The following is a 20,400-nucleotide window of genomic DNA, read 5'->3' as shown; positions in this document are numbered from 1 at the left end:
TGCCTGAAGAGGGAATTCATTCTCTGTTGCTACTCTTGCAATTATTTTCTGGAGTGAAAAATGAAGGAGTGTGTGCAAGAAGAGCAATTTTATATATTGGCTAAAGCATTCCTGCATACCGAGGACCTATGTAATTTGTAGGATTTTGTTTTGATGACCAAGAAAAACCAACAATAATTTCTTGGAGAAACAACTATTGAGCTAGGTAACGATTAATTTTTGAGTAAGGCTTATGTGCCTGTTGAATATATATGAGGGCACAAATAATAGTGCACAAGTACTGAGCCATGCAGTGCAGAGCTATATGGTACAGTGTATGCAAATAAGTGTTATGCAAGGGTAAAATTTCACTAGAACTTGTTTTTTTTAAACTATCCCCTTTGTTTGCTTTTTAAAAAGCAATGCCTGAGCTGAAATATAATAGTAATTTTTCATAGCAATTGGTCTTGTTTTGGTATTTTTTTTAAATAAGAGATTGAAAAATCACGGAATCATTAGTATGTGGTGTGTGTAGTGTAAAATTTGCATCTTATATCACTTCTGTTTAGATAGCTTCCTAAAGTATTTGCTCTGTCAAAACAGAACTTAGCCAAAATGCACATCACCTGCATATTCCCAATCGATTTGAAATTTCACTGTGTCCAGCCTCTGAGCTTTGCCAAACCATTTCGTCCTTATGTAATCTATAGAAGTAATAACTTCTAGAAGATATGCTGTAGTATTGAAGTTAACAGGTGGTACCGAACTTTCACACTGTTAAAAAGCCAAGGCACCCATTTACATCTTTATCTACATAAAGCTATGTAGGCTCCAGAAACATGCTTTACAGCCCTCATTATTTTCCCTCAAATATTTTTTTTTTCTGGGGGCATCTTTTTTTAAGACTCACTTGTGGGCAAATTTTCAAAAGATGTTTTTGACTATTTTAAAACAACATGTTCCTATCTGCTACTGACAGCTAAAACTGTGTTATTTTGTCATGGGGGCTGGATTTCTGACTTGGTACTACAGTCGCAGTTTACCTAAACCAGTAGTTAGTTGTGAGAGACAGGCTTAAAATAGAAATGTATCATGGTTGCAAGTTGAGTGGAAGCCATCTCTTAGCCCTCTCATTTCCTTTGGAAAACTGTTGTGGACACTTGAAAGAAATTTATATTGCCTCCATTTTTAAAATAAAGAAGTATCTGAGCTAATACGGAAGCACTGTTTTGTGTAATTCAGATGAGACCTCTTCTTCACAAGGCAGGCTTCCCAGATCATCTCTTGACAGCTTTCCCAAGTGAACTGCATCTGGCAGACATGGTAGCTATTAGCGACGGGAGGGCAATTTTTGTTTTGAAGTTGGATTTTTGCTGGTATATAAACTCCTGCCCCTGTATTGCATTATGCATTCTCAGATCATGCTGGCACTAAAATACTGCGTTGCCAGTTGAATAAAACTTTCTCTTCATGCAAAGGAACCCAACTCCTCTGGTCAGACATTACTGAAAAAAAAAAAGTTTGCTTTGCTCCATTTCTCAAGGTTCATCTCTTTCAAAATAGAGCAGATATCTGAGATTTTGAGATCTTTGGAGCACACCACAAATATTTTTCTGTAGAATAAAATGTTTGCTTCCTATTTTGAAAGTATTGTTTCCCTTGATCTGTTGCAGCTGCATTTTGTGTTTGTGTTTTTGCGTGAACCGTATGAGAAACAAAGAATACCATGGCGTTACCTGTGAACAGCTTGCTCTCAGGTATTTGTTCAGTATGAGGCAGGAATTGCTACCAGAAGGCAGCACGTGATACATTTCCTCCACAGTTGCATTGGTTTCCTTCCTTCACCTTCCCTTCCTGCCTCACTACTTGGAAACCAAAAATGTAGAAGGTCCTTTCCAATCCCTAACACTCCATGATTCTGTGATTCTGTAGGGAGCCTGCAAACAATGCACCTCTGTTCTTTCAAAGGGCAGGACCATCCAGCACTGTGGATGAGGCAGTGATCCCATAGAAAAAAATAATAGGCAATTATTTACTAAAAGGACATTTCTAGCATGCACTCGGTCCTACTTCATTTTATTTCACTGTTGTATTCTGGCTCCTAGTGCGCCTTTCTTTGTTTATTCCCACTTTTCAGTCCTTAGCAGCTCCCAGTACCAGTCCTTAACGCTTGGTATTATGCCTCTGCCACACCATTGCATTTCCAAACCAGATGTAGACAACCCTGGATCCAGAATACCAGTTACAGTTTGCATCAAACTTTGTGAGTCATAGGAAATGCACTTGCCTCTAGAGTTTGAGACTGTTTCTTCAGGCCACTCCTTTCTGCCATACAGACATTAATTGTTCTTGTGCATGGCATCATCCAGGTTCATGGATGCAGGGTACAGATGTAAGAAATCTGACTCTAAGGAGGTCTGAAATGTGGTGCTGAGTACCAGCATCCTTGGCCTGAAGCAACCACTGCACAAGATGTGTGCATTTTTGGGGGATGATGGAGTGCCCCGCAGCTCCTGCTGTGAGACATCTCTGATACCAAGTAATGTTCTGTTGAATGGAGTTGCAAATTCTTTCTCTTGCCTCCTCTCTTCCTTTCTATCTGCAGCCAGCTTGATCAGCCTGTGAACAAAGGGCTGATAACTAGAAATTGAATTCTAACAAGATCAGGTGAAACACATCTCCTCTTAGCAGGGAGTCTCCAATTTGCTGCTGGTAAATGGATTTGCTGGTCCCTGTTCCAGAATTCTGCTTGTTCTCAACCATTTTCATGAAAAATCCTGCAGTTCAAAAGAAAATTGGTTTGCCTTCCAATTTCTGAGTCTGTATGGAGTGATCGATCCATGTTTTCAAATTTTTTCTTTACAGCTATTAAACCTACAGATCTGAGCAGAGGTTGAGATTCTCTTGGCTCTAGGAGCTGGGGATTGAAGAAGAATGCCGTGCGTTGCAAGACTTGTGAACAGATTGTGTGCTAGTGACACTATAAACCTTTATAATTGTGTCCATTTTTCTTGTGCTACAGTGACAAAAATGAAAATTAATACCACATAAACCTACAGGTCTGTTTGTTCTATACATTTGTGGTGTACAGATTATATTCAGATGAGCGTGGAACATCTTTTGGAAGAAATTATCTTGCGTATAATAAAGATTGTTGTTTAAATGTTGTGAAAATACACTTTATACAAACAAAAGCTGCATATTTGAGCAAAAAACTTGTGAGCAGATACTTGATGCAAGGCATTTTTGTCATATACCCAGGGGTATTTCATAATCTATCTCCTGATTAGTCTAATAAAATAAAAATTTTTAAAAATAGATTTTAAAGTGTTTAACTAGAAAATGTCATTTTCTTTCAGAAAAAGACATCTCCATGTGGAGTAAAGCCAAAACAGTTATTCCAGAATAACTGGGTAGACAAGCCTTTGCTGAATCTGCTCACTTGCTGCTTACTAGCATAAAGGATCAGTCTGGTTTTGATGAAGTAGCATAAAAGAATTAAGGGATGATACAGAGCACGTCTATTTCTGTTTAAAACAAATCTATTATTCTGAAAGCATATTGTTTTAAAAATTGGGGATTTAAGATCCTTCTTTACTGTGGTCAATGACTGCTGTGTTCTGCAAGTGCTACAATTGTTCATGCTTCTTCTGCAGCCTCACCAGTGACCTGTATTGGGTATGAGCATGTATAGAGTCATGGGAGAACTTGTCATCAAATGCCAGCTGCTCCATGGCAACTGGTGTGTATAAGCTCTTATGCCTCCTCAGCTATGAAGTCATTCACAGTACCTGAGCAAACTCAGGGCAGCCGGGGGTTGGACTACAAGTTGGTATCCAGAGCTCATTTCCAAGCTCAGTTATTCTGTTATACCTTGGTGACCCACAGTAATATATTTGTATGGTCCATACTCCCAACTTTGATTTTGGTGAAGGGCTTCATAACCTTAGAGCCTATCCCTGTGTATGCTAGGTGGACTGAAGGAGGGAAGAAGATGGACAGAAGTTCTAAGCAACTTTTAGCGAATATGTGCCTCAGTGGTGAAAATAAGTACTATAGGTCAGATGCAGACATTTCTGTATTCTATACTTCTCCATAATTAAGTTAAATGTTTCAAATAAAAGTCTTTCCTGGGATTAGGTACTGGAGCGCTGTGATAAAAGGTGGCATTTCCAACATTACAAAAAGGTTGCAAAGCAAATGCTATAATGTTTGTGATGTACCTGGAACAGAAGTACGCAATGCAGTACACACATAAAACCAACATTTTTAAATGGCCACAACTGTATTTTGCCTTTAAAATACCATTTTGGTAGCTCTCAGGATTCACGTATGTCAGAAGTAGTGACAAGTTATGCTCGCTCTTATGCTGTGATCCCATCCTGTTTCATCAGCCAAGCATGGTAAAAGTGGATAACACAAGAATCTGTCCCCTCACTTCATGCAGTGTAGGTGATTGAGCTTAATTTCTCTCTGTGGTGTCACTTAAGACCTTCTATAGCCAAAGATTATATGTTTTGAATAAAATGTAAAACTGATCTACCTGCTCTAAGTTCCTGTTATGACACCTTAAATGTTTTCCCAAAAAAAAGTTTCAATTAGTTCATTCACCTTCACCTGTTTTCATTTTATTCAGGACTTATTTGAAGTGTACTCTGTCATGTCCATAAATAGAAATTGTGCACTTGAAGGACTGGAAAGAAATTGTTTACTCCATAGCCATTCTCTCTATATTGATCTCTGAAAATTAGGAAGTCTCAATTGTTAGGTCTTAATCAATGTGCTCTTCAGGAAACCTTCAAATGTATTAAAGGTGTGTTTGTTGAGGTTTGTTTTTTTTTTATACCTGAATTGTTTCCCCTTGATTATTAGCGTCACACAGGGGACAGTTTCTTGCATTATGCTATTATACATCTGTATAGAAAAAGAGAAAATAAGTCAAACTTGCAGATTTGGGCAGAGCTGCCATTTACTATTTTATGCACATTAACTAAGTGCTGTGGTCTAGATTTAGCTCTGTCAGCTCACAGACTGTAGAAAAGTCGAGTACTGCTGGTTTTTCTTCTGTGATCTTGAGAGTGGGGTCCTTTCCTTCACAGGGCTTGCTGAGGTTATGTTTGAGTTGAAATGTAGCAGCTGAATCCGTGGACTGTATACCTTTGATTTCTGAATATGGTCGACTATAGTGAATACTGTAGGTGCCATTTCTATCCTTAGTGTCACTTGCCTCTCAAAATCCTTGCCTGTGAGCATGAGAGGTACTAAGAAGTAAACCATTTTGCTTTCTTGTTGCTTTTTACTTTTGAGTCTGACATTGGAGTACTTTATGACTCCCTCTGTCATTAGACCTATCATTTAGCTGTACATCATGTTTTCCAACTCTGCATGCCTTCATGTAACCATCTCAGGACCTAACATCATCTTCCCTAAAAACTATTCATGAGAGTTCAGTTAAAACCCCGTTCAGCGCCCATGTAGACTGTATCAGTTGGTTTAGCCTTATGCACATGTTTGTTGACTGCTTCAGAAAACTCCAAGAGTTTTAAAGGTGGAACTTCCCTTAACACCATTTGACTCTTCTTAAGCAGATCATGTTTATCCAGGTGTCCGCTAATTCTAGCTGTTACTATATTGTATTTTTCCTGGTACAGACATGAAAATTACAGGCCAAAACATGTTTTAATGATTGGTTTGTAACTTCCAGGTCTTCATGTAGCAAGACAGTCTTAAGTGGAGGTCATATACCACTAATAATTCACCTGTTTCATTCTCCAGTGCTCTCTTGGGTGAATGCAGTCCTGGCAGTTTGTTGATGTTCATTGTGATTATGGCTATCATTACCTTTTTTTATGCTTAATTTAGTTTCAGACAGAGCCTTTGCCAGGCTTTACCATGCTCCCAAATACACACGTGCTCACTCATTAGGGTCCTGGTATGATAGTTACTTCTTCTCAGATGTATACCGTGTAAGCAGTTCCTTTAGCTCCTCCACAACGACTTCTTGTCTGCAAGAGCTCCCTTTCTTGCCCTTGTATCACCTTGCCCCCCTGGACTGTCTGGTGGATTTTGTACCCCTGGTGGGCTGGAAGAAGGATTTATGGCTGGTTTTAATTCCTTTCAGTAGTCACTGCTTAAATTGTTTTTGCCTAATTGTATTCTTACCTTTAATCTGCTGAAGTTTATAGTCCTTGTGATTTTCTTCAGTTTGTAAATTCAGCTTTTTGGATGATGCCTGCTTAATTCTAGTAATCTCTTTTAGTTTGCTGGTAGTCACACTGGCTCTTTCAAGCCCTTCCCAATATGAGGTATGCATTAGCACGGCAGTTCCAGTATTCTCTCCATTAGTAGTCGTTATGCTATCTGTAAGGACTTAATTCTCTTAGCTACCACTTTTAGCTTATTGTTAACAAAACTTACAAATTTTTTATAACTCCACTTTCTGAAGGTTAGCACAGTCATACTGGATTATTTCAGCAAGCATTTCCCGTGTAGATAAGACACGTGTCACTCTGTAGTCACTGGTGAAGAGCAACTTCTACTGCAAGGTTTTGCACCAGCTGTCACTTGTTACTGGGTACCAGCTCAGTAATTGCATTTATTCCTGAGGCCTCTCTAGCCACCTTCTCTGTCAAACAGTCACTGGTAGCACCCAAACTTTTCACCTGTGCAGTCAACCAAAGCTTGTCTGTCTGCCCTTTCTACCCCTCTGATTTCTCTCAGCACATCACATATCACTTGCTGATACAACCCCATCATTTATTTCATAGCTTGTGTGGATAATTTAGAGTGATCAGTTTAGTTCTAAATGAAAAGAACTACAAATACTTATATGCAGGAAGAGGTGTATTTACATAACCATTTCTAAAACTGTTGTGTAAGCTGATTGAGCAGGCAGCAGGTGAACAATAAAAGGGGAGGAAAATGCCAAAACAGGGCATTGTACTTGCTGATAGATGTGTCAGTGATGAACAGGAAAATTTAGGTTATTTGATTAGTCTTTTCTAAGTAATGTAATACACTTACAAAAGACACTTTTTTCTTACAGATTAAATTATTTAGAATACTCATATTCTAATAACCATAACTTTTCAATTTTTAAATGTACTAAAAGGAAGTACAAGATAAATTCTCTGCCTTTCTTCCTGTATTTTACAACACTCTTCTTCAAAGGAACAGTGAAGTCTACTTGGCTGGATTATAAAGGCATTAAATTCTAAAATTTGCAAATTACCTCTATAATGCAAAAAGAGCTTTTTGTATATTTAATTTGGTGAATTATTTTATATTTTGTGTTTTAATTTAATTACAAAATATAATGCATAAATATTTCATACTGAGCACTGGAGCCGAAATGCAATCTGTTCTTAACAGAGATCATTCTGACCCCACTTTCAATAAAATGAGTGAATTTCTGGTTTGAATGTCATTTTAACAGAGGGAACGGTTGAATTAATATATTCTGAGAAGCTTTCTTCTTTCTTAATAATGTGAAAATCTGATGAACTGAAGCCTGGAAAATTTCTAGGTGGAAAAAGGAGGAGAAGCAAAGTAAATATATAAAGGTGGAGTAAGATAAGTGATAAAAATAAGAGATATAAAAAGAAAAGGCAATACAGGATTGTTAGTTGACTGTAATAAGAAAAATATTTTTATAGTAAGTGGCAAAAGAGGCTGAAACAGCAAAAACCAACAGTTTTGGTTCTTTGACATTCTAGCATGCATCCTCTTCAGATGGTTTTAGTGTTGTGTGCAGGCCTTCCCCAGTCACCCACCATGGCTGTTTGGAGGTGAGCCTCTTCTTAACACTTATTTGTGCTGCCAGAGCAACACCAAAAAAAATGATTAAAGAGAGAGAACAGCAACCTGAGCAAATAATTAAAGAACAGGGTTCCATAGCTTCTGACAATGGCTGACTGGACAGATAAAAATCTATGTATTTGTGCTGGAAGAGGGGAGAAAGTTGTCACATCGTCCCCTCCTGGAGTGATGAGCATTTGCAGCTTGCAGTTTGGCAAAACTGACAGGTTGAGACAGGCTGCAGACTGTGCTGGTTGGAGCTAAGATGCTTTCAGAAACTCCACAGAAACTTGGCTATCCCTGCCCCTCTGCTCGTATCAGCAGCAGGAGCATCTGTTCCTCCCTATGCAACAAGCTGGAACCACAGCATCTGGTGCATGATTTAACAAATCAAAGTTGCAGCTGTTGACATGGGACAGTCCTGCATGCCAGTGTGCTCGGTCTGCCAGCCCTGATGAGTTTGTTCCCCAGCTGGCAGAGGTTACCAGCTGCTCCTTAGAGTACTAGAGGTTTGGATACCCTCAGATGACGAGTTAATAACATCACAGGGGCAGTTTCTTCTTGCCCTTGCCTCTGTGAGAGCCAGGCATGCCTCAGTTGCCCCACTTTTGACTTACATTTCTGGCAGATTCTAGGTGGTGGAAAGAAACAACAAAAATGTCCACAATGATACTGGAAGTAATTCCTGTGTAGTGTTCTGCCATATCTTTCAAGGCAGTATTCATCTCTGTTCAGTGTTAAATAGTATTAACAGTGTTCCCGTAAGAGAACAGAGTGGGTCTTTACTGTCGTTTCATCTTTAGGTAGCTCAGCAAGCCACTACTCGCTCAGGTGCCAGCATCTGTCACCAAAGAAACAATGTATACTCCTCTGCTTCTTTGACAATCCAACTCAAAGTCCATCTCCACCTGTTCTTCAGTGCTGCCAAAGATCTGTTCAGTGCATCTGAATCTGGGAGAACTGCATATGCTACTTCAGAAACTCCAGAGTTTCTTTTTCATATTGCAGTTCCATCCCCAGCCAAAACTTATTCATTCACATGGAAGAGATTCTTGTGAGGAAAAGTTTTCTGAGAATACCATGGGTTTGTAGGGATGTTGCTCAGTTTTTCTGACAGATCTCTGTTGAACTGTTTTACCAAATGGGTGGTAGGTTAAGATACATGCAAATACTCAGAAGGGGCTGCGGGGTTTGTGTGTGTTACATTTTAATTCTTACTTAGGAAGAGGTCAAGGATCACTATTGCCCCATTTATGGTGGTGTTCCCATTTGAAGATTTAAGTCTCTCTCTGTCGAGGGTTTAGATTGCGGGGTGACAATAAAACCCTGGCAGATGTATTGTTAACCTCCTCTCCCCCCCACACTTCCCCCTTTTTGCCCCTCCCTCTCCCCTTTTCCCACTCAGGACAGGCGATTGTGAGGGAAAGAAGGACAGAGAGAAGAGAGTTGGAAAAAATTAAAGATGTTTTACTAATGCTACTAATAAGAATAGAGAAAATAATACAAAATATACAAAACCAATCTTGAAAGTCTCAGCAACTGCAGGGCCGGCACCCAAAGTCCTGGATTAGACTCCACAGCCAACCAGAGCTGGATTCAGTCTCTCACTAGGCCTCAGTTCACAGGGATGACTAGCAAGGTCCTCTCCTAATGTTGCCCATAAGCAGAAGGGAAAAAGCAAAGGCAAAAGGGCAAAAGGGAAAAGGGACGAGATCCTCGTGATCTCCCACTTTTATATGAAGTATTCACGTGAATAGAATGTTATACACAGTTGGTCAGTTTCTTGGTCACTTGTTTCTCTTTGCCCCTCTGGCGAGATGTCCATCCATGCTTATCAATAAGTTTGCATTCCATTGGTGTGTTTACCAAAACATGTGTCTGTTTCTCCAGGAAAATGCAGTTAATATGAAGGCTTTAGCTGACAGGCAAAATTCACTGAAAGAGAAACTTGTTTTTAACAAAACCAGGACACTCTCCCAGCACCTTACTGTTTCCCTCTATAGTCTCTGCTTCTAGACCAGCCTCTGAAAGTAATGACAGCAACTTAGTATGGAGTTGTTGGGAAACTAAGCTTCCTAATTAGTATTTGAGGAGCTGAGATCCCTTTTATCCATTTGCCATACCTGCTTTTTCTTGTGGATCAGACTGATCTTTGCTTTTAAAGTTCATTCCAAACATGGTTCGTGCCTTCTGTCTCACAATATATTTTTATTCTGGCCTTTCTTTTAGCCCTTTTTCTGCCAGGTAACAATGCTCTGTCTTTTTGACTTTGTTTTCTTTTCTCTGAAGTAATCAATTTGAATTATTTTCTTTTTTTACATAGCTACTGTTAAGAGAATAGCTTTCAGAGCTATCTACCTGGATTAAGGATTTGCTTTCCTGTTGTCAAAGATAATGATCACCATAATTTTTAAAGTCAAGTGTCATTGTCTAGAGAAGCCTGCTGGGCAGGAAGACCAGGTTTTTCTTCTGGGATTTAATAAAGCTTTTATATGGTCATCTTTAATAATCCACCTTAAGCCTTCTTCTGCAGATGAAACTTTCCTTTGTTATGTGGTCCTGCAGTGCTTGTATGTTTTATCTCCTGTCAGAAACTGTATCTTTGCTCTTCACCCTCTTTTGCTTTTGGGCATATCATCTTTGCCTCCAGGTCCCTACCTTCTCTGGGGGGGTGCTATTTCTATGCCAACAGGAGGGGCTCCTGAGCAGAAAAGTAAAAGCACTCATTGCTTCTTCCTTCTTTTAACCTCCAAGAGACAGAGACACTTAATTTCTTTGTCTACCCCTGTGCAAGATGATGTTTGTTATCTTTTCTGTCCTTTCCTACCCCAAGAATCTATGTGATTGAAGAAGATCTTCTCTCATAAATCTCCCTCCCCTTACTTGTCAACACTTAGCCCAACTTGCAGTACAGCAGGGTCACCGTGTTAATGTGTACAACTGCTGCCAAGCCTTGTCACCTGGTCTTGAGGTTCAGAGGTACAGTCAGAAACTTGTGTTGTCTCTCAAAGTTCAGATCTATTAGAAAAACAGTTAGTAGTCAGTAGTTTGGACATTACAGCCTTCTGAGAATTAATACTCACTGGAAATCAGAAGAGTCCTGGTCTGTCACCCAAGTAAACCTTTTCCAAAGAAGGGCTTATTCTGCCAGTGTATTTGCAGTATTTTTGTTCTGCTCTTCCTATGCATTTTAACTCTCCAGCCATTTAATTAATTCTTTCTGTTTCAACTTTATTATACATCCTTATATCTTCTTCCAGTTTATGAACATCTGCCTGGTCTGGAGCTGTCCAACACTAATTTGAAAATAACATCCCGGCTGTGGTTTCTGCACAGTTGAAAATAGGAATGTTCCTTCAATCTGTGATCCATGAAGCAATTCTTTGTAGCTGGCACACATTTCTAGATACTTCTAGGAGTTATGCCATTCCTGATATCTGACCGGCTCTGGGCTTTGTATTGTAACCTGGGTGGTACGATACCAAAATGAATTTCTGAAAGGTATTCAGTTGCAAGGAAGAATTTCTTTTTAATGGAGATGACTTATTTGTTCTCCTTCTACCAAGTGACAGGATGAAGAGGAATGCAAACATTTCTCTCTTTATGTAATCCTCATTTTTGTCCAGTGATGCTCTCCCCTAGCACTACTGTCTGTGTATGTGAAATCAAGCTGGTTTGGTCTTCAGTGGTTTACAGCTGAAAACAGTGAAACTTCCCCCTCCCCAAGAGATTGTCTGATATACTGAAGCTCTAAACTGAGTTACTGTGTGACTTACAGATTCTGAATTTGTGAGCTCTTCAGTTCATTTTCAGTCATTAGCTGTTACAAAGCACTGTGTGAAATTTCTGACTTGATATTTGTCTGATTTTTACTGTACTAAGTCTGTCCTGTTCAACAGTCCAATTAAGTACTACTGGCTGTGTTCTGAAGAGGAAGCAGTTAAATTACCACTGGAAGTGCAGTGGAGTGAGAAATGTCTTCTTACGCATCTTGTGACTTTGTCCTTAGGAAATGTTTTTTGTGGTTTGTATTTTTTTTTCTTTTTTACATAAGAAAAGTAGTAGCAGTTTAAGTTCTTCATCTCTGTGCTTTTTTATCTGTAAAGTATAAACTTGTTGCAGCTAACTCATCTGCAGTCATCAGTCTGACATTACTTATTTTCCTGAGCAGCATCTGTAAGTTTGTTTCTAAAGCATAATTGCCAACCATGAAATTAAATATCTCAGTGATGCTATAAAATGACCAAGGAAATTGCACAATTGGGTGGCAGAAGGTGACAAGCCATGTGGCTGATTGACAGGAGCACAGGCCCTTTCCTGCTCAGGAAGAGTATCATTCTCTAGCTGAGGTTAGGGACCTTTACTTCTGTAGTACCTTGTGTGCAAGAGCATTTGTGGCATGAATATAAAATAATTATTTTGAGTTATTTGAAATATGTATTTCTAGAAGGATTTTTTTTGTATTGCATATGCCCAGCCTTGGCACCAGGCAAACACATGTCAATGAGATATTTTCCCAAGAAAGCTTACAACTGAGTCCAAAAATGAAAAATATAAGTTAGGCACACTGCTTAAAATTGGAATGCAAGTTAGTATCTCAGCAGCAAAGGAGAAGCCTTTCCACAGTGGAAAAGTTCAGGAATATCTCTTCAAGACTGTGATATTGTTGCAACTTGTTTTCTTACCCCATTAGTCAGAATGATAAAGTGGCGATGGGAGATATTCCACTCACATACAGGATGCCTTCCTGATGTACGCTCATGATTGATGCAGTTCATTTTAGAGAAGTCTGTAAGAGAACGGCATCAAGCAGACACAGACTATTGCAACTGGAAAGAAAGATTCTGTCATGAATTCTAACCCAGTGAAGCGACAGTTGTTTGCCTGCTCAGAGGTTTTTCCTTAGTGTGCCAAATTCAAATAGTCATCTTGCCAGGAGTCAGGACATCTTTCAAACCAGTCACTTCTATGCAAAACTGTCAAACAAAGGTCCCTTCTGGGGTTGAAAACCTCTCTGCTCTTCCCTTAATTCAGTGGAGGTGAAACACTGTTTTGAAGGGAGCTTGTAAGACAAACTACGAAAGTTTAAGGTACTATTTTTGTTGCCACTGCTCTGTACCAGCAGCTGGGCCTGATTAGAATAAAGGTTTCATTTGACAAAGGTTAGATGAGAGTTTGCTGCATACCTGCAATTTCCAGATCTCCCAAACCTGAAGATATTTAGAGACAAGGTAAAAATGTCAGGTATCTGAAAGATGTACTTGAAACATTTTAAAATCCCTCTTCCCTGTCTTCTTTTTTGACATCCTGTGTCAACAGGGTGTTGTAGAAGAGTTAACAATAAACATAGCAATTGTCCTTTGGTATTTTCTGTCATACTTTTGTGTCTGTCTGTGTAAGAGCCTCCCTTACAGCTGCATGTTGTGGGGACCTTCTGAACATGAGAGTAGACATAATACGTCAAGGCCAGAGCTGGATTTCAAAATCAGGGTGTAGCCTCTTTATTGCAAGAATACCTTTCCTATAGAAGATTAAATTAAATTATGATAGTACTAAATTACAGTATAGTGTCATCAATTAGATTATGAGAAATCATGTATGTGATAAGAAGACTATTGATTTTAATAGCCTTCAGGATGACAGTTTGAGAATTAAACAGAGTGATTAAGATTGTTATCAGATAGTATTATGTAGAGACTTTTGGCAGTAGAAAGCAAGAACAGGCAATATTAGTTCTCAATACAGTTCCTCCAGGTGTTATTGATCATGCAGAGAATGCATGATGTAAGATCCTTACACAATATCCTTCTGTTTAAATTTGCCCATAAAATGGACGATTCATCATTTAAATCTGGGAATGCAGCTTTCTTTGGAGGCTGTGGCAGCATTATCATCAAAGAGTTGCTGAAGACTAGCAAGATAGCAAGAGAAACAGATGGTGCTTGGAACCAGCTCTCCCATGTTGCCTATGGACAATTTGTTGAAACCAGTTTTCTGATTTCAGTGGAAGCAGCTCAGCAGCCCCTTTTGTTTGATGCAGGTGAACAAGACAGCAAGTCCAAGGTGGCTGACCTTGAAAATAGGGGTCATCAAATTGGCTGTTGGTAACAAAGCAGTGGTAAAATACCTAAGGATCAATGAAAATAGTATCAAACTACTGTATGTGCATTTTTTAAATCTAAAAAATGCATTTCTCATATTCCCAGGCAACACATTTTCAAAAGAACTGCAGGAAAAAATACCTGCTTTAGTATAAATTGTAGGTATACGGGTTGACAGTGATTGCCATCTTGTGTACAGTAATCTTCCTTCAAATGTACAGTACCTGCTTTGACTCAATTACAGCTGCCATAAAACTTTCAAGTAATGTGAGCATCTCACATGAGGGTCTACTTTACTTAATAAAAGTGGAGTTGTACTCTTTTTAATTACACTAGCAAGTAAGACAGTACGATTGGCTTGGTAACTGTGAATGTGAGTCTTGGAAGGTAAGTGCCCTCTAGGGATTCTTGTTAGTAAGTCTCTTGCCGGGTATTGAAAGACATGGGAGGAGGGGTTAATTGATAGCTCAGTTAAATCTCTTAATGTTGAGTTATTAGTTTGATATACCTTGCAGGTGCAGCATGCCATACTGCTGTTTCAGATAACTAGTTTTTTATTTTCTAGTGCTATATAAACAGCACGTTAATTTTAAGCAGCAGTGTCTTTACTGCCATCATTCATTCACTTGACCACTTGACTCTTTTTTTTTTTGGTTGGAAGGCTAATACTCCCGTAGTTCATGTAGTGTGACATTATCTTTTAGGTACTTAGTTTCTGTAATTAGCATCCAAGATCATAATGCCAGAGTAGTATTTTTAACTATTAAATCTGTAACATGAATGTGTGTGCATTCAGTTGTGCTTGCCCCTCAGTCCAGCATTCACCCTGACACCAGGACAATGTCCCCTGCCCTGGTCAAAGAAGGGCTCATAGCTTGCCTGGCTGTGTCTCCAGCACTGTGTGGTCCTCCAGGATACGTGGTTTGGGATTGCAGAGTCAACACATGAAGAGTGGTGGAGATCTCGGCCCCATCTCTATGGATGGGTGCAGGGAGCACCAGTTGGCTGCTCCTGGGAGAGGCAGCTGCAGCGCGGCAAACATCAGGCACCTGGTTGCAGCCAAATAACTAATTCCTGGTGTGCTGGAAAAGATGTGGTGTTCTGTGATTAATCAGGGGACTGTGGTGTCTGTGTCACTTTGCCTAAGGAGATGGAAGTAGCTCGCCTTTTTGAAAGGCAGGGGTATAAGTTATCTGAAGATTTGGGATGATGCTGTTTTGCTTCATTTATGTAATTTGTCTTGCACATATAACCTTGAAATGTTTTGGTTTTTGTCTCTAATTAAGTTATTTGGCAAAGGCAGGTCTGATAGCCCTAGAAATACAAAATGCACAGTCCCAGCTTGAGTCATAATAGATTTTCTTTTAATTTTAAGCAGTGAACAAGACTTCAGGGTTGATGTATCTTTATTGAAAATCTCCCTATTAATAATGCTTGATACGAATAAAGCATCATCTTGGAAGTCTGCTATCATTGTTTTAGAAGTAGCATGCAGACAAGAATGGATGTAGTTTAATTGTAGCAAGGTTAAAGGATCCTCCAGTGGTCCAAAGATTTAGTGTTTGCTTCCATTTCTTCTGGAGTTTAGGCCTTTCAATAGACCGGCTTTTCCGCAGTCCATTTCAAATTCCTTTCAGGTTTTCTGAGTTATTAATTCAGTTGATTTAGTAACCAAACCAAGGCACTGTCAGAATTAACAATACTGAAGTATTCTGCTAATGTAAATAGTAGCATAATCTTTATCAACATTTTCATTAGTGTTTCTGATATGTAGAAGCCAACTATTTTATAACAGGGCCGGATATGAAAAGAATATAATACCTTCTGGATCAGTCCAAATTGCTAATTCAGTAGTCGAAGCCTTTCTGGAACAGAATAATAGATCCTAACAATTTGAATGGCCAAACATGTTAAAGATTTAACCCATTTTGTTGTTGGTGGCATTTTGTACTTTGGAGACACTTTAAGAATCCTCAGGTTAGTAATGTTAGAGGTCCTTGTTTTGAGTACAGATAACTCTGAAGATGGAGCTTGCATAACTGCTTCCCTAAATAAACTGGGTTACCCAGGTGTTTTTCTTGGAGATGCCCTGTGCTGCTTTTTCTGATGGTACAAGCTGTGTCCTCACTGGGGTTACACAGGACACTTGGTAGGTGTCAAAGTAGTTACTTTTTCTGTGTTTTTTTCAGATCTTGATAACAGCGAGAATGCGATGTCTTATCTGTAATGCTGTGTAAGGATCTTTTAATGCTGACAGTAAATCTGTACTTGACTTGATACTGTGAAATATCTAAGTCTTTCCATGTGTTCAAGCTGGTTTATGTATGAGGTTTTACGGTAATAAAATTGTGTTCTTTCGGTTGTGTGGCACAAAATAAAGTGCAACAAGGATCCCTTTAAAATCCTCTGCTCCTCAGCCTTGGGAAGAAGGAAACAACATCATGCATTCGTGTAAGAAATCAGTTCCTTCAGATTGAGGCAGCACAATTTATTTTTTTTTTTCCATAACAAAAACCTTTTAAAATAAACTGTAAGGGGAATTAGTGTTGTCAACTTCAAAAGCTTTTGGTTAAAATTCTTATGAATTAGCTGTGGAGAAAGTGCCACTATTACTCTGTTCCTATGCAGCAAAGTGCATTACTGCTGCAAATGTATGTTTTGCAAGAAACTGAAAACTGCATAGTTTGCTCCACTTTTCGTAGCACAGTACAGAACATGTACGACTGCTTGTTTGGTGCAGAGCTGAAGACAGTTATTCCTGCTGTGGGATAAATCCATTATTTCTTGTTCTGCAGTCTGCCTCTTGTGTACTTGTTGCAACAGACAAACACACAAACAGTTTTGTAACCTGTGAGTGTGCAGCCTGAACTGCATAAATTTGCTTAGGAATTAAAAAAAAAAAAAGCATTTAAAAAATTATTGAATTCTAGCATTTAAAATAAACAAACAAAACCACACACCAACCAACCAACCAATCAATCTCACAAAAAACAACCGAAACCAAAATAACCAAAACCAAACCAAAACAACCCCCTGACACCCAAACAAAACAAAATTGGGCAATTATTTACATTAACTTTAAATTATGACCTTGTTATTGCCTTAGGAGATACCTGGATTCTTTGGCAACTTGAGGACTGTTTATTTGGTTTGACAACAGGAAGGGCAAGCTGTGCTGTGTATTTGTTGTTTTGGCTAATGACAGAAGGGAACCGTAACTTATCTTGATCCAATGTATAAGAGAAGCTAAGATTATGAATTTATCTTCATCTAATGTGTAAGAGAAATGAAGATTACTTACATTTCAGGAGATGCAGGACTTGAAATTTATGTGCCTCCCTTTATTTGTCTTGTTTTGTTTTACATTGCAGTCCACTCCTTTACACCTAGCAGCAGGCTACAACAGAGTTCGAATAGTCCAACTTCTGCTTCAGCATGGTGCAGATGTTCATGCAAAGGACAAAGGGTATGTAAAATGAATTTATTTCTTATATGTTCTCAGCAGTGGTTTTGTGTTAATCAAGATGAATTATTTCTCTGTTTCGTGTTGCAGCATAATCTCAGATAGTTGGCTGAGAATGCAGTGTTTGCTTCCAAAATCTGAATGTGGTTCATCATAAATAAACTTTTGTTAGAGCCTCGATAACAAATTAGCTGTAATTGCTCTTGGTTTGAGCCTTCTATTACACCTTTAAACAATTTTTTTTTTCCAAACCTTATTCTTTGCTTCCACACACAGACTACACTGTTAAACCATACTCTTCTAGAATTATTTTAGAGAAGGTGATGTGGAGAAGGTACATGGGCTTAGTGGAAAAAGTGCATTCAAAAATTTCTCTATGGTATCATTATATTGTTAAATATGTATGGATGTAATTCCAAGTAATATTAATAATTCGCATGCTCACAACTAGTGGTCCTTGGAGACCTATCTTGATTGCTGTTGCCAGCAAAAATCAAGAAACAGTAGAAGCTAAAGTGTCTATTTTTGCTGTAAGGTTAGTAGTTACATAAGACACCAACAAAAAGTACATAGCAGTCAGAAATCTGAAACAATATATGTTGTACTTTGTTCTCAGACATATGTTTCTGAACTCTAAGGTGATGATTCTCATGGCAGTCTGATAGGAAGGCTTAGTCCTAACATTGCAGAAATTGGGTCCCTGGTTAAAGGCATGCATTTTGTATTTAGAGTCCATAGAGGTAAGATATTAATGAGCATGTGTTCTGTCTCCATCAGCAAATTTGAGGCACTTCCTATATTTTCATTTTCTGCTGAGTCCAACATACTGTTAAAAGAGATTTTAAATTATGGTCTTAGGTGTTTGTTTTTTTTTTTTTCCTTTTCCTTTCCAAAACAAGCACAGTTAAACTCTTGAAGATTAACTAATTGTAGTGCTTTTGTCTGTACATTCACCCTTAATGACTTTTTTGATCGGAATTATCATAGAATTATTTCAGTTAGAAGAGACCCTCAGGATCATCAAGTCCAACCATAACCTAACTCTAGCACTAAACCATGTCTCCAAGAACCTCATCTAAATGCCTTTTAATGCATGAGGACACATTATGTTAGTCAAAAAACCCCAGAGTGAAACCGCATGTGCTGCCTATTCAGGTAGATCCAACACTGTTAAGCAACTTTTAGGGATTTACACCTTTCTGAAATCTGAGTACCACTTGGTAGAAAATTTCAGCATAGATGCTTTAATAAGGTTTGAATGATCTACTTGGAAAGTATTAAAAGCATGAGAAGTAATTAAGTTGAACTTGAGTAGGGGCAGGGAGGGGATGGGGAAGAAAAATGAAGAAAATAAAATAAAAACAATACACTTACTTTGTATTAAACTTTTAAACTATGCAAACATACTTTAAAATGTCTTACAGTCTGGTAAGCTCCCTCTTTTTTAGCGGCATCACACATTTACGCTCAGTGTGGTCTTTTGATTTTTCTTGCTGTTTCTTATTTATAAGTAAATGGGCTATAAATAAATGCCATTTATCATTTATAAGCTAAATTAGGTTACATTGATTTTATAGATATTTTAGATTCTCTTCAATGGTGTCACTTTGGAGAGAGTCTTGAGGAACTGTGACACATCTTAAAAATGGTCATAACTTCTTGTTACTGCTGAAGAGGACCACAGCCAAGGCAGCAGCTCTTTTTCAGCTCTTCCTTTCTTTGCCTTACTGCTGTTGTGCACAGTCACAATGTGCTAAAAAATAAAAGGGGAGGGTGTGCTGAGGTGCATGGCTGCAGTGATTGTCTTTGCTGATGACCATCATTTTGGAAGAGGGCACGTTTTTTGCGTGCTCTGTGGACTGCATACTCTCCCTCTGTCTCAAACGTACACCCATAAGTTGTAATTAAGAAAAGTAACAACGGAAAATAACAGTTTGAAAAATTTACCCTGTTGTGTAGTACTTGCTCTTGCAATGCTCTTTGAGTTGATTTTGCAATTCAGGGAAACATCCCCTCTATTTTTCATAAATGATGAAGAGTTAATTATTGTTTTTCAGTGTATTATGCAGCCTGATTTGTTGAGCCATAACTAGCCTGTCTTGCTTGGCTTGAATTAAGCTCATTTTGTCCTCTGTAATAACTGTCCTCTTTGCATCTCTCTTCCCATGCATTACTTTTTTTATTGCGTCTTGTGCTTCTGACTAGATCCCTCTTGTTTACTTTGCTAGTGTCATTTTTTAGTATGGCCTCCAGTAACATAGCTGTACAAAAATTACAGGGACTCTCTTAGAAGTTTCTTGCACAGTTGAATAGGTTGTAATGTAAAAAATGGAGTAAAATCAGGTCATTCCACAGCCTTCAACAGCGATTTCATTCTGCTTTCTATGGATATATGTGCATCTTCATAATATACCCAGAAGTTATGTTAGTGTTACCTGGGGAGTTTTGCCTTTCATGTGGCTTTCCAAATAAAGAGGAGTTCATACTTAGGCAGAAATGGAACACTGACTTCTCTTGAGCAAATTGAATGTGGAATGGGACTTTGCCCTCTGTTAATAGCTTCAAGAAAGATCCTTTCAAAGCCAATTAATGCTAATTTTAGTGGTAGATTAAACCTCTGTGGGCTATTAGGACCAAAAAAACCCACATTTTAATGCCACTCTTAAGTAACATGTTGTTTGGGAAGGTTAGATTTTTCCATTAGTTTGTGAATCTTAATTTTAAAATTTTTGTATATTTAAACATTTTAGATTTTATTTCTGTTCATGTTTCAGTACAGAAGAAATCTCCTTTAAAAACACTGCTTAACTAGATTTGCCTTCATTTGCCTTTTTCATACAGTGGTCTTGTGCCTCTTCATAATGCATGTTCATATGGACACTATGAGGTTACAGAACTGCTGCTTAAGGTAAGCGGAAGGATGGAAAGCCTAAGTAGACTTATATGTGTTAGGTGAAATATGAACTGTCTGTACCAGAGCTGAAAAGGAAGGTTCATTTTTTTCTGTAGTAACGGGCTTCAAATATCCTGCATGTCATTTTAGAAGCCTGCAACTTCAGG

The 20,400-nt window shown here is 38.5% G+C and overlaps 1 protein-coding gene across 7 annotated transcripts in view; it reads left to right on the top strand.

Annotated features, from left to right (window-relative positions):
* TNKS (tankyrase) overlaps positions 1–20,400 on the top strand; it is a 140,291-nt gene that overhangs the window by 79,414 nt on the left and 40,477 nt on the right. For all 7 annotated transcript variants that reach the window (XM_080343278.1, XM_080343276.1, XM_080343279.1 and 4 more), the window contains 2 exons: positions 17,249–17,343; positions 20,182–20,248. In XM_080343278.1, the coding sequence (XP_080199404.1) occupies positions 17,249–17,343; positions 20,182–20,248 (162 nt within the window). The remainder of the gene's footprint in view (positions 1–17,248; positions 17,344–20,181; positions 20,249–20,400) is intronic.

Source organism: Nesoenas mayeri (assembly GCF_963082525.1).
Source record: "Nesoenas mayeri genome assembly, chromosome: 4".
Classification (NCBI taxonomy): domain Eukaryota; kingdom Metazoa; phylum Chordata; class Aves; order Columbiformes; family Columbidae; genus Nesoenas; species Nesoenas mayeri.
This window is presented reverse-complemented; position numbering and strand designations above follow the sequence as displayed.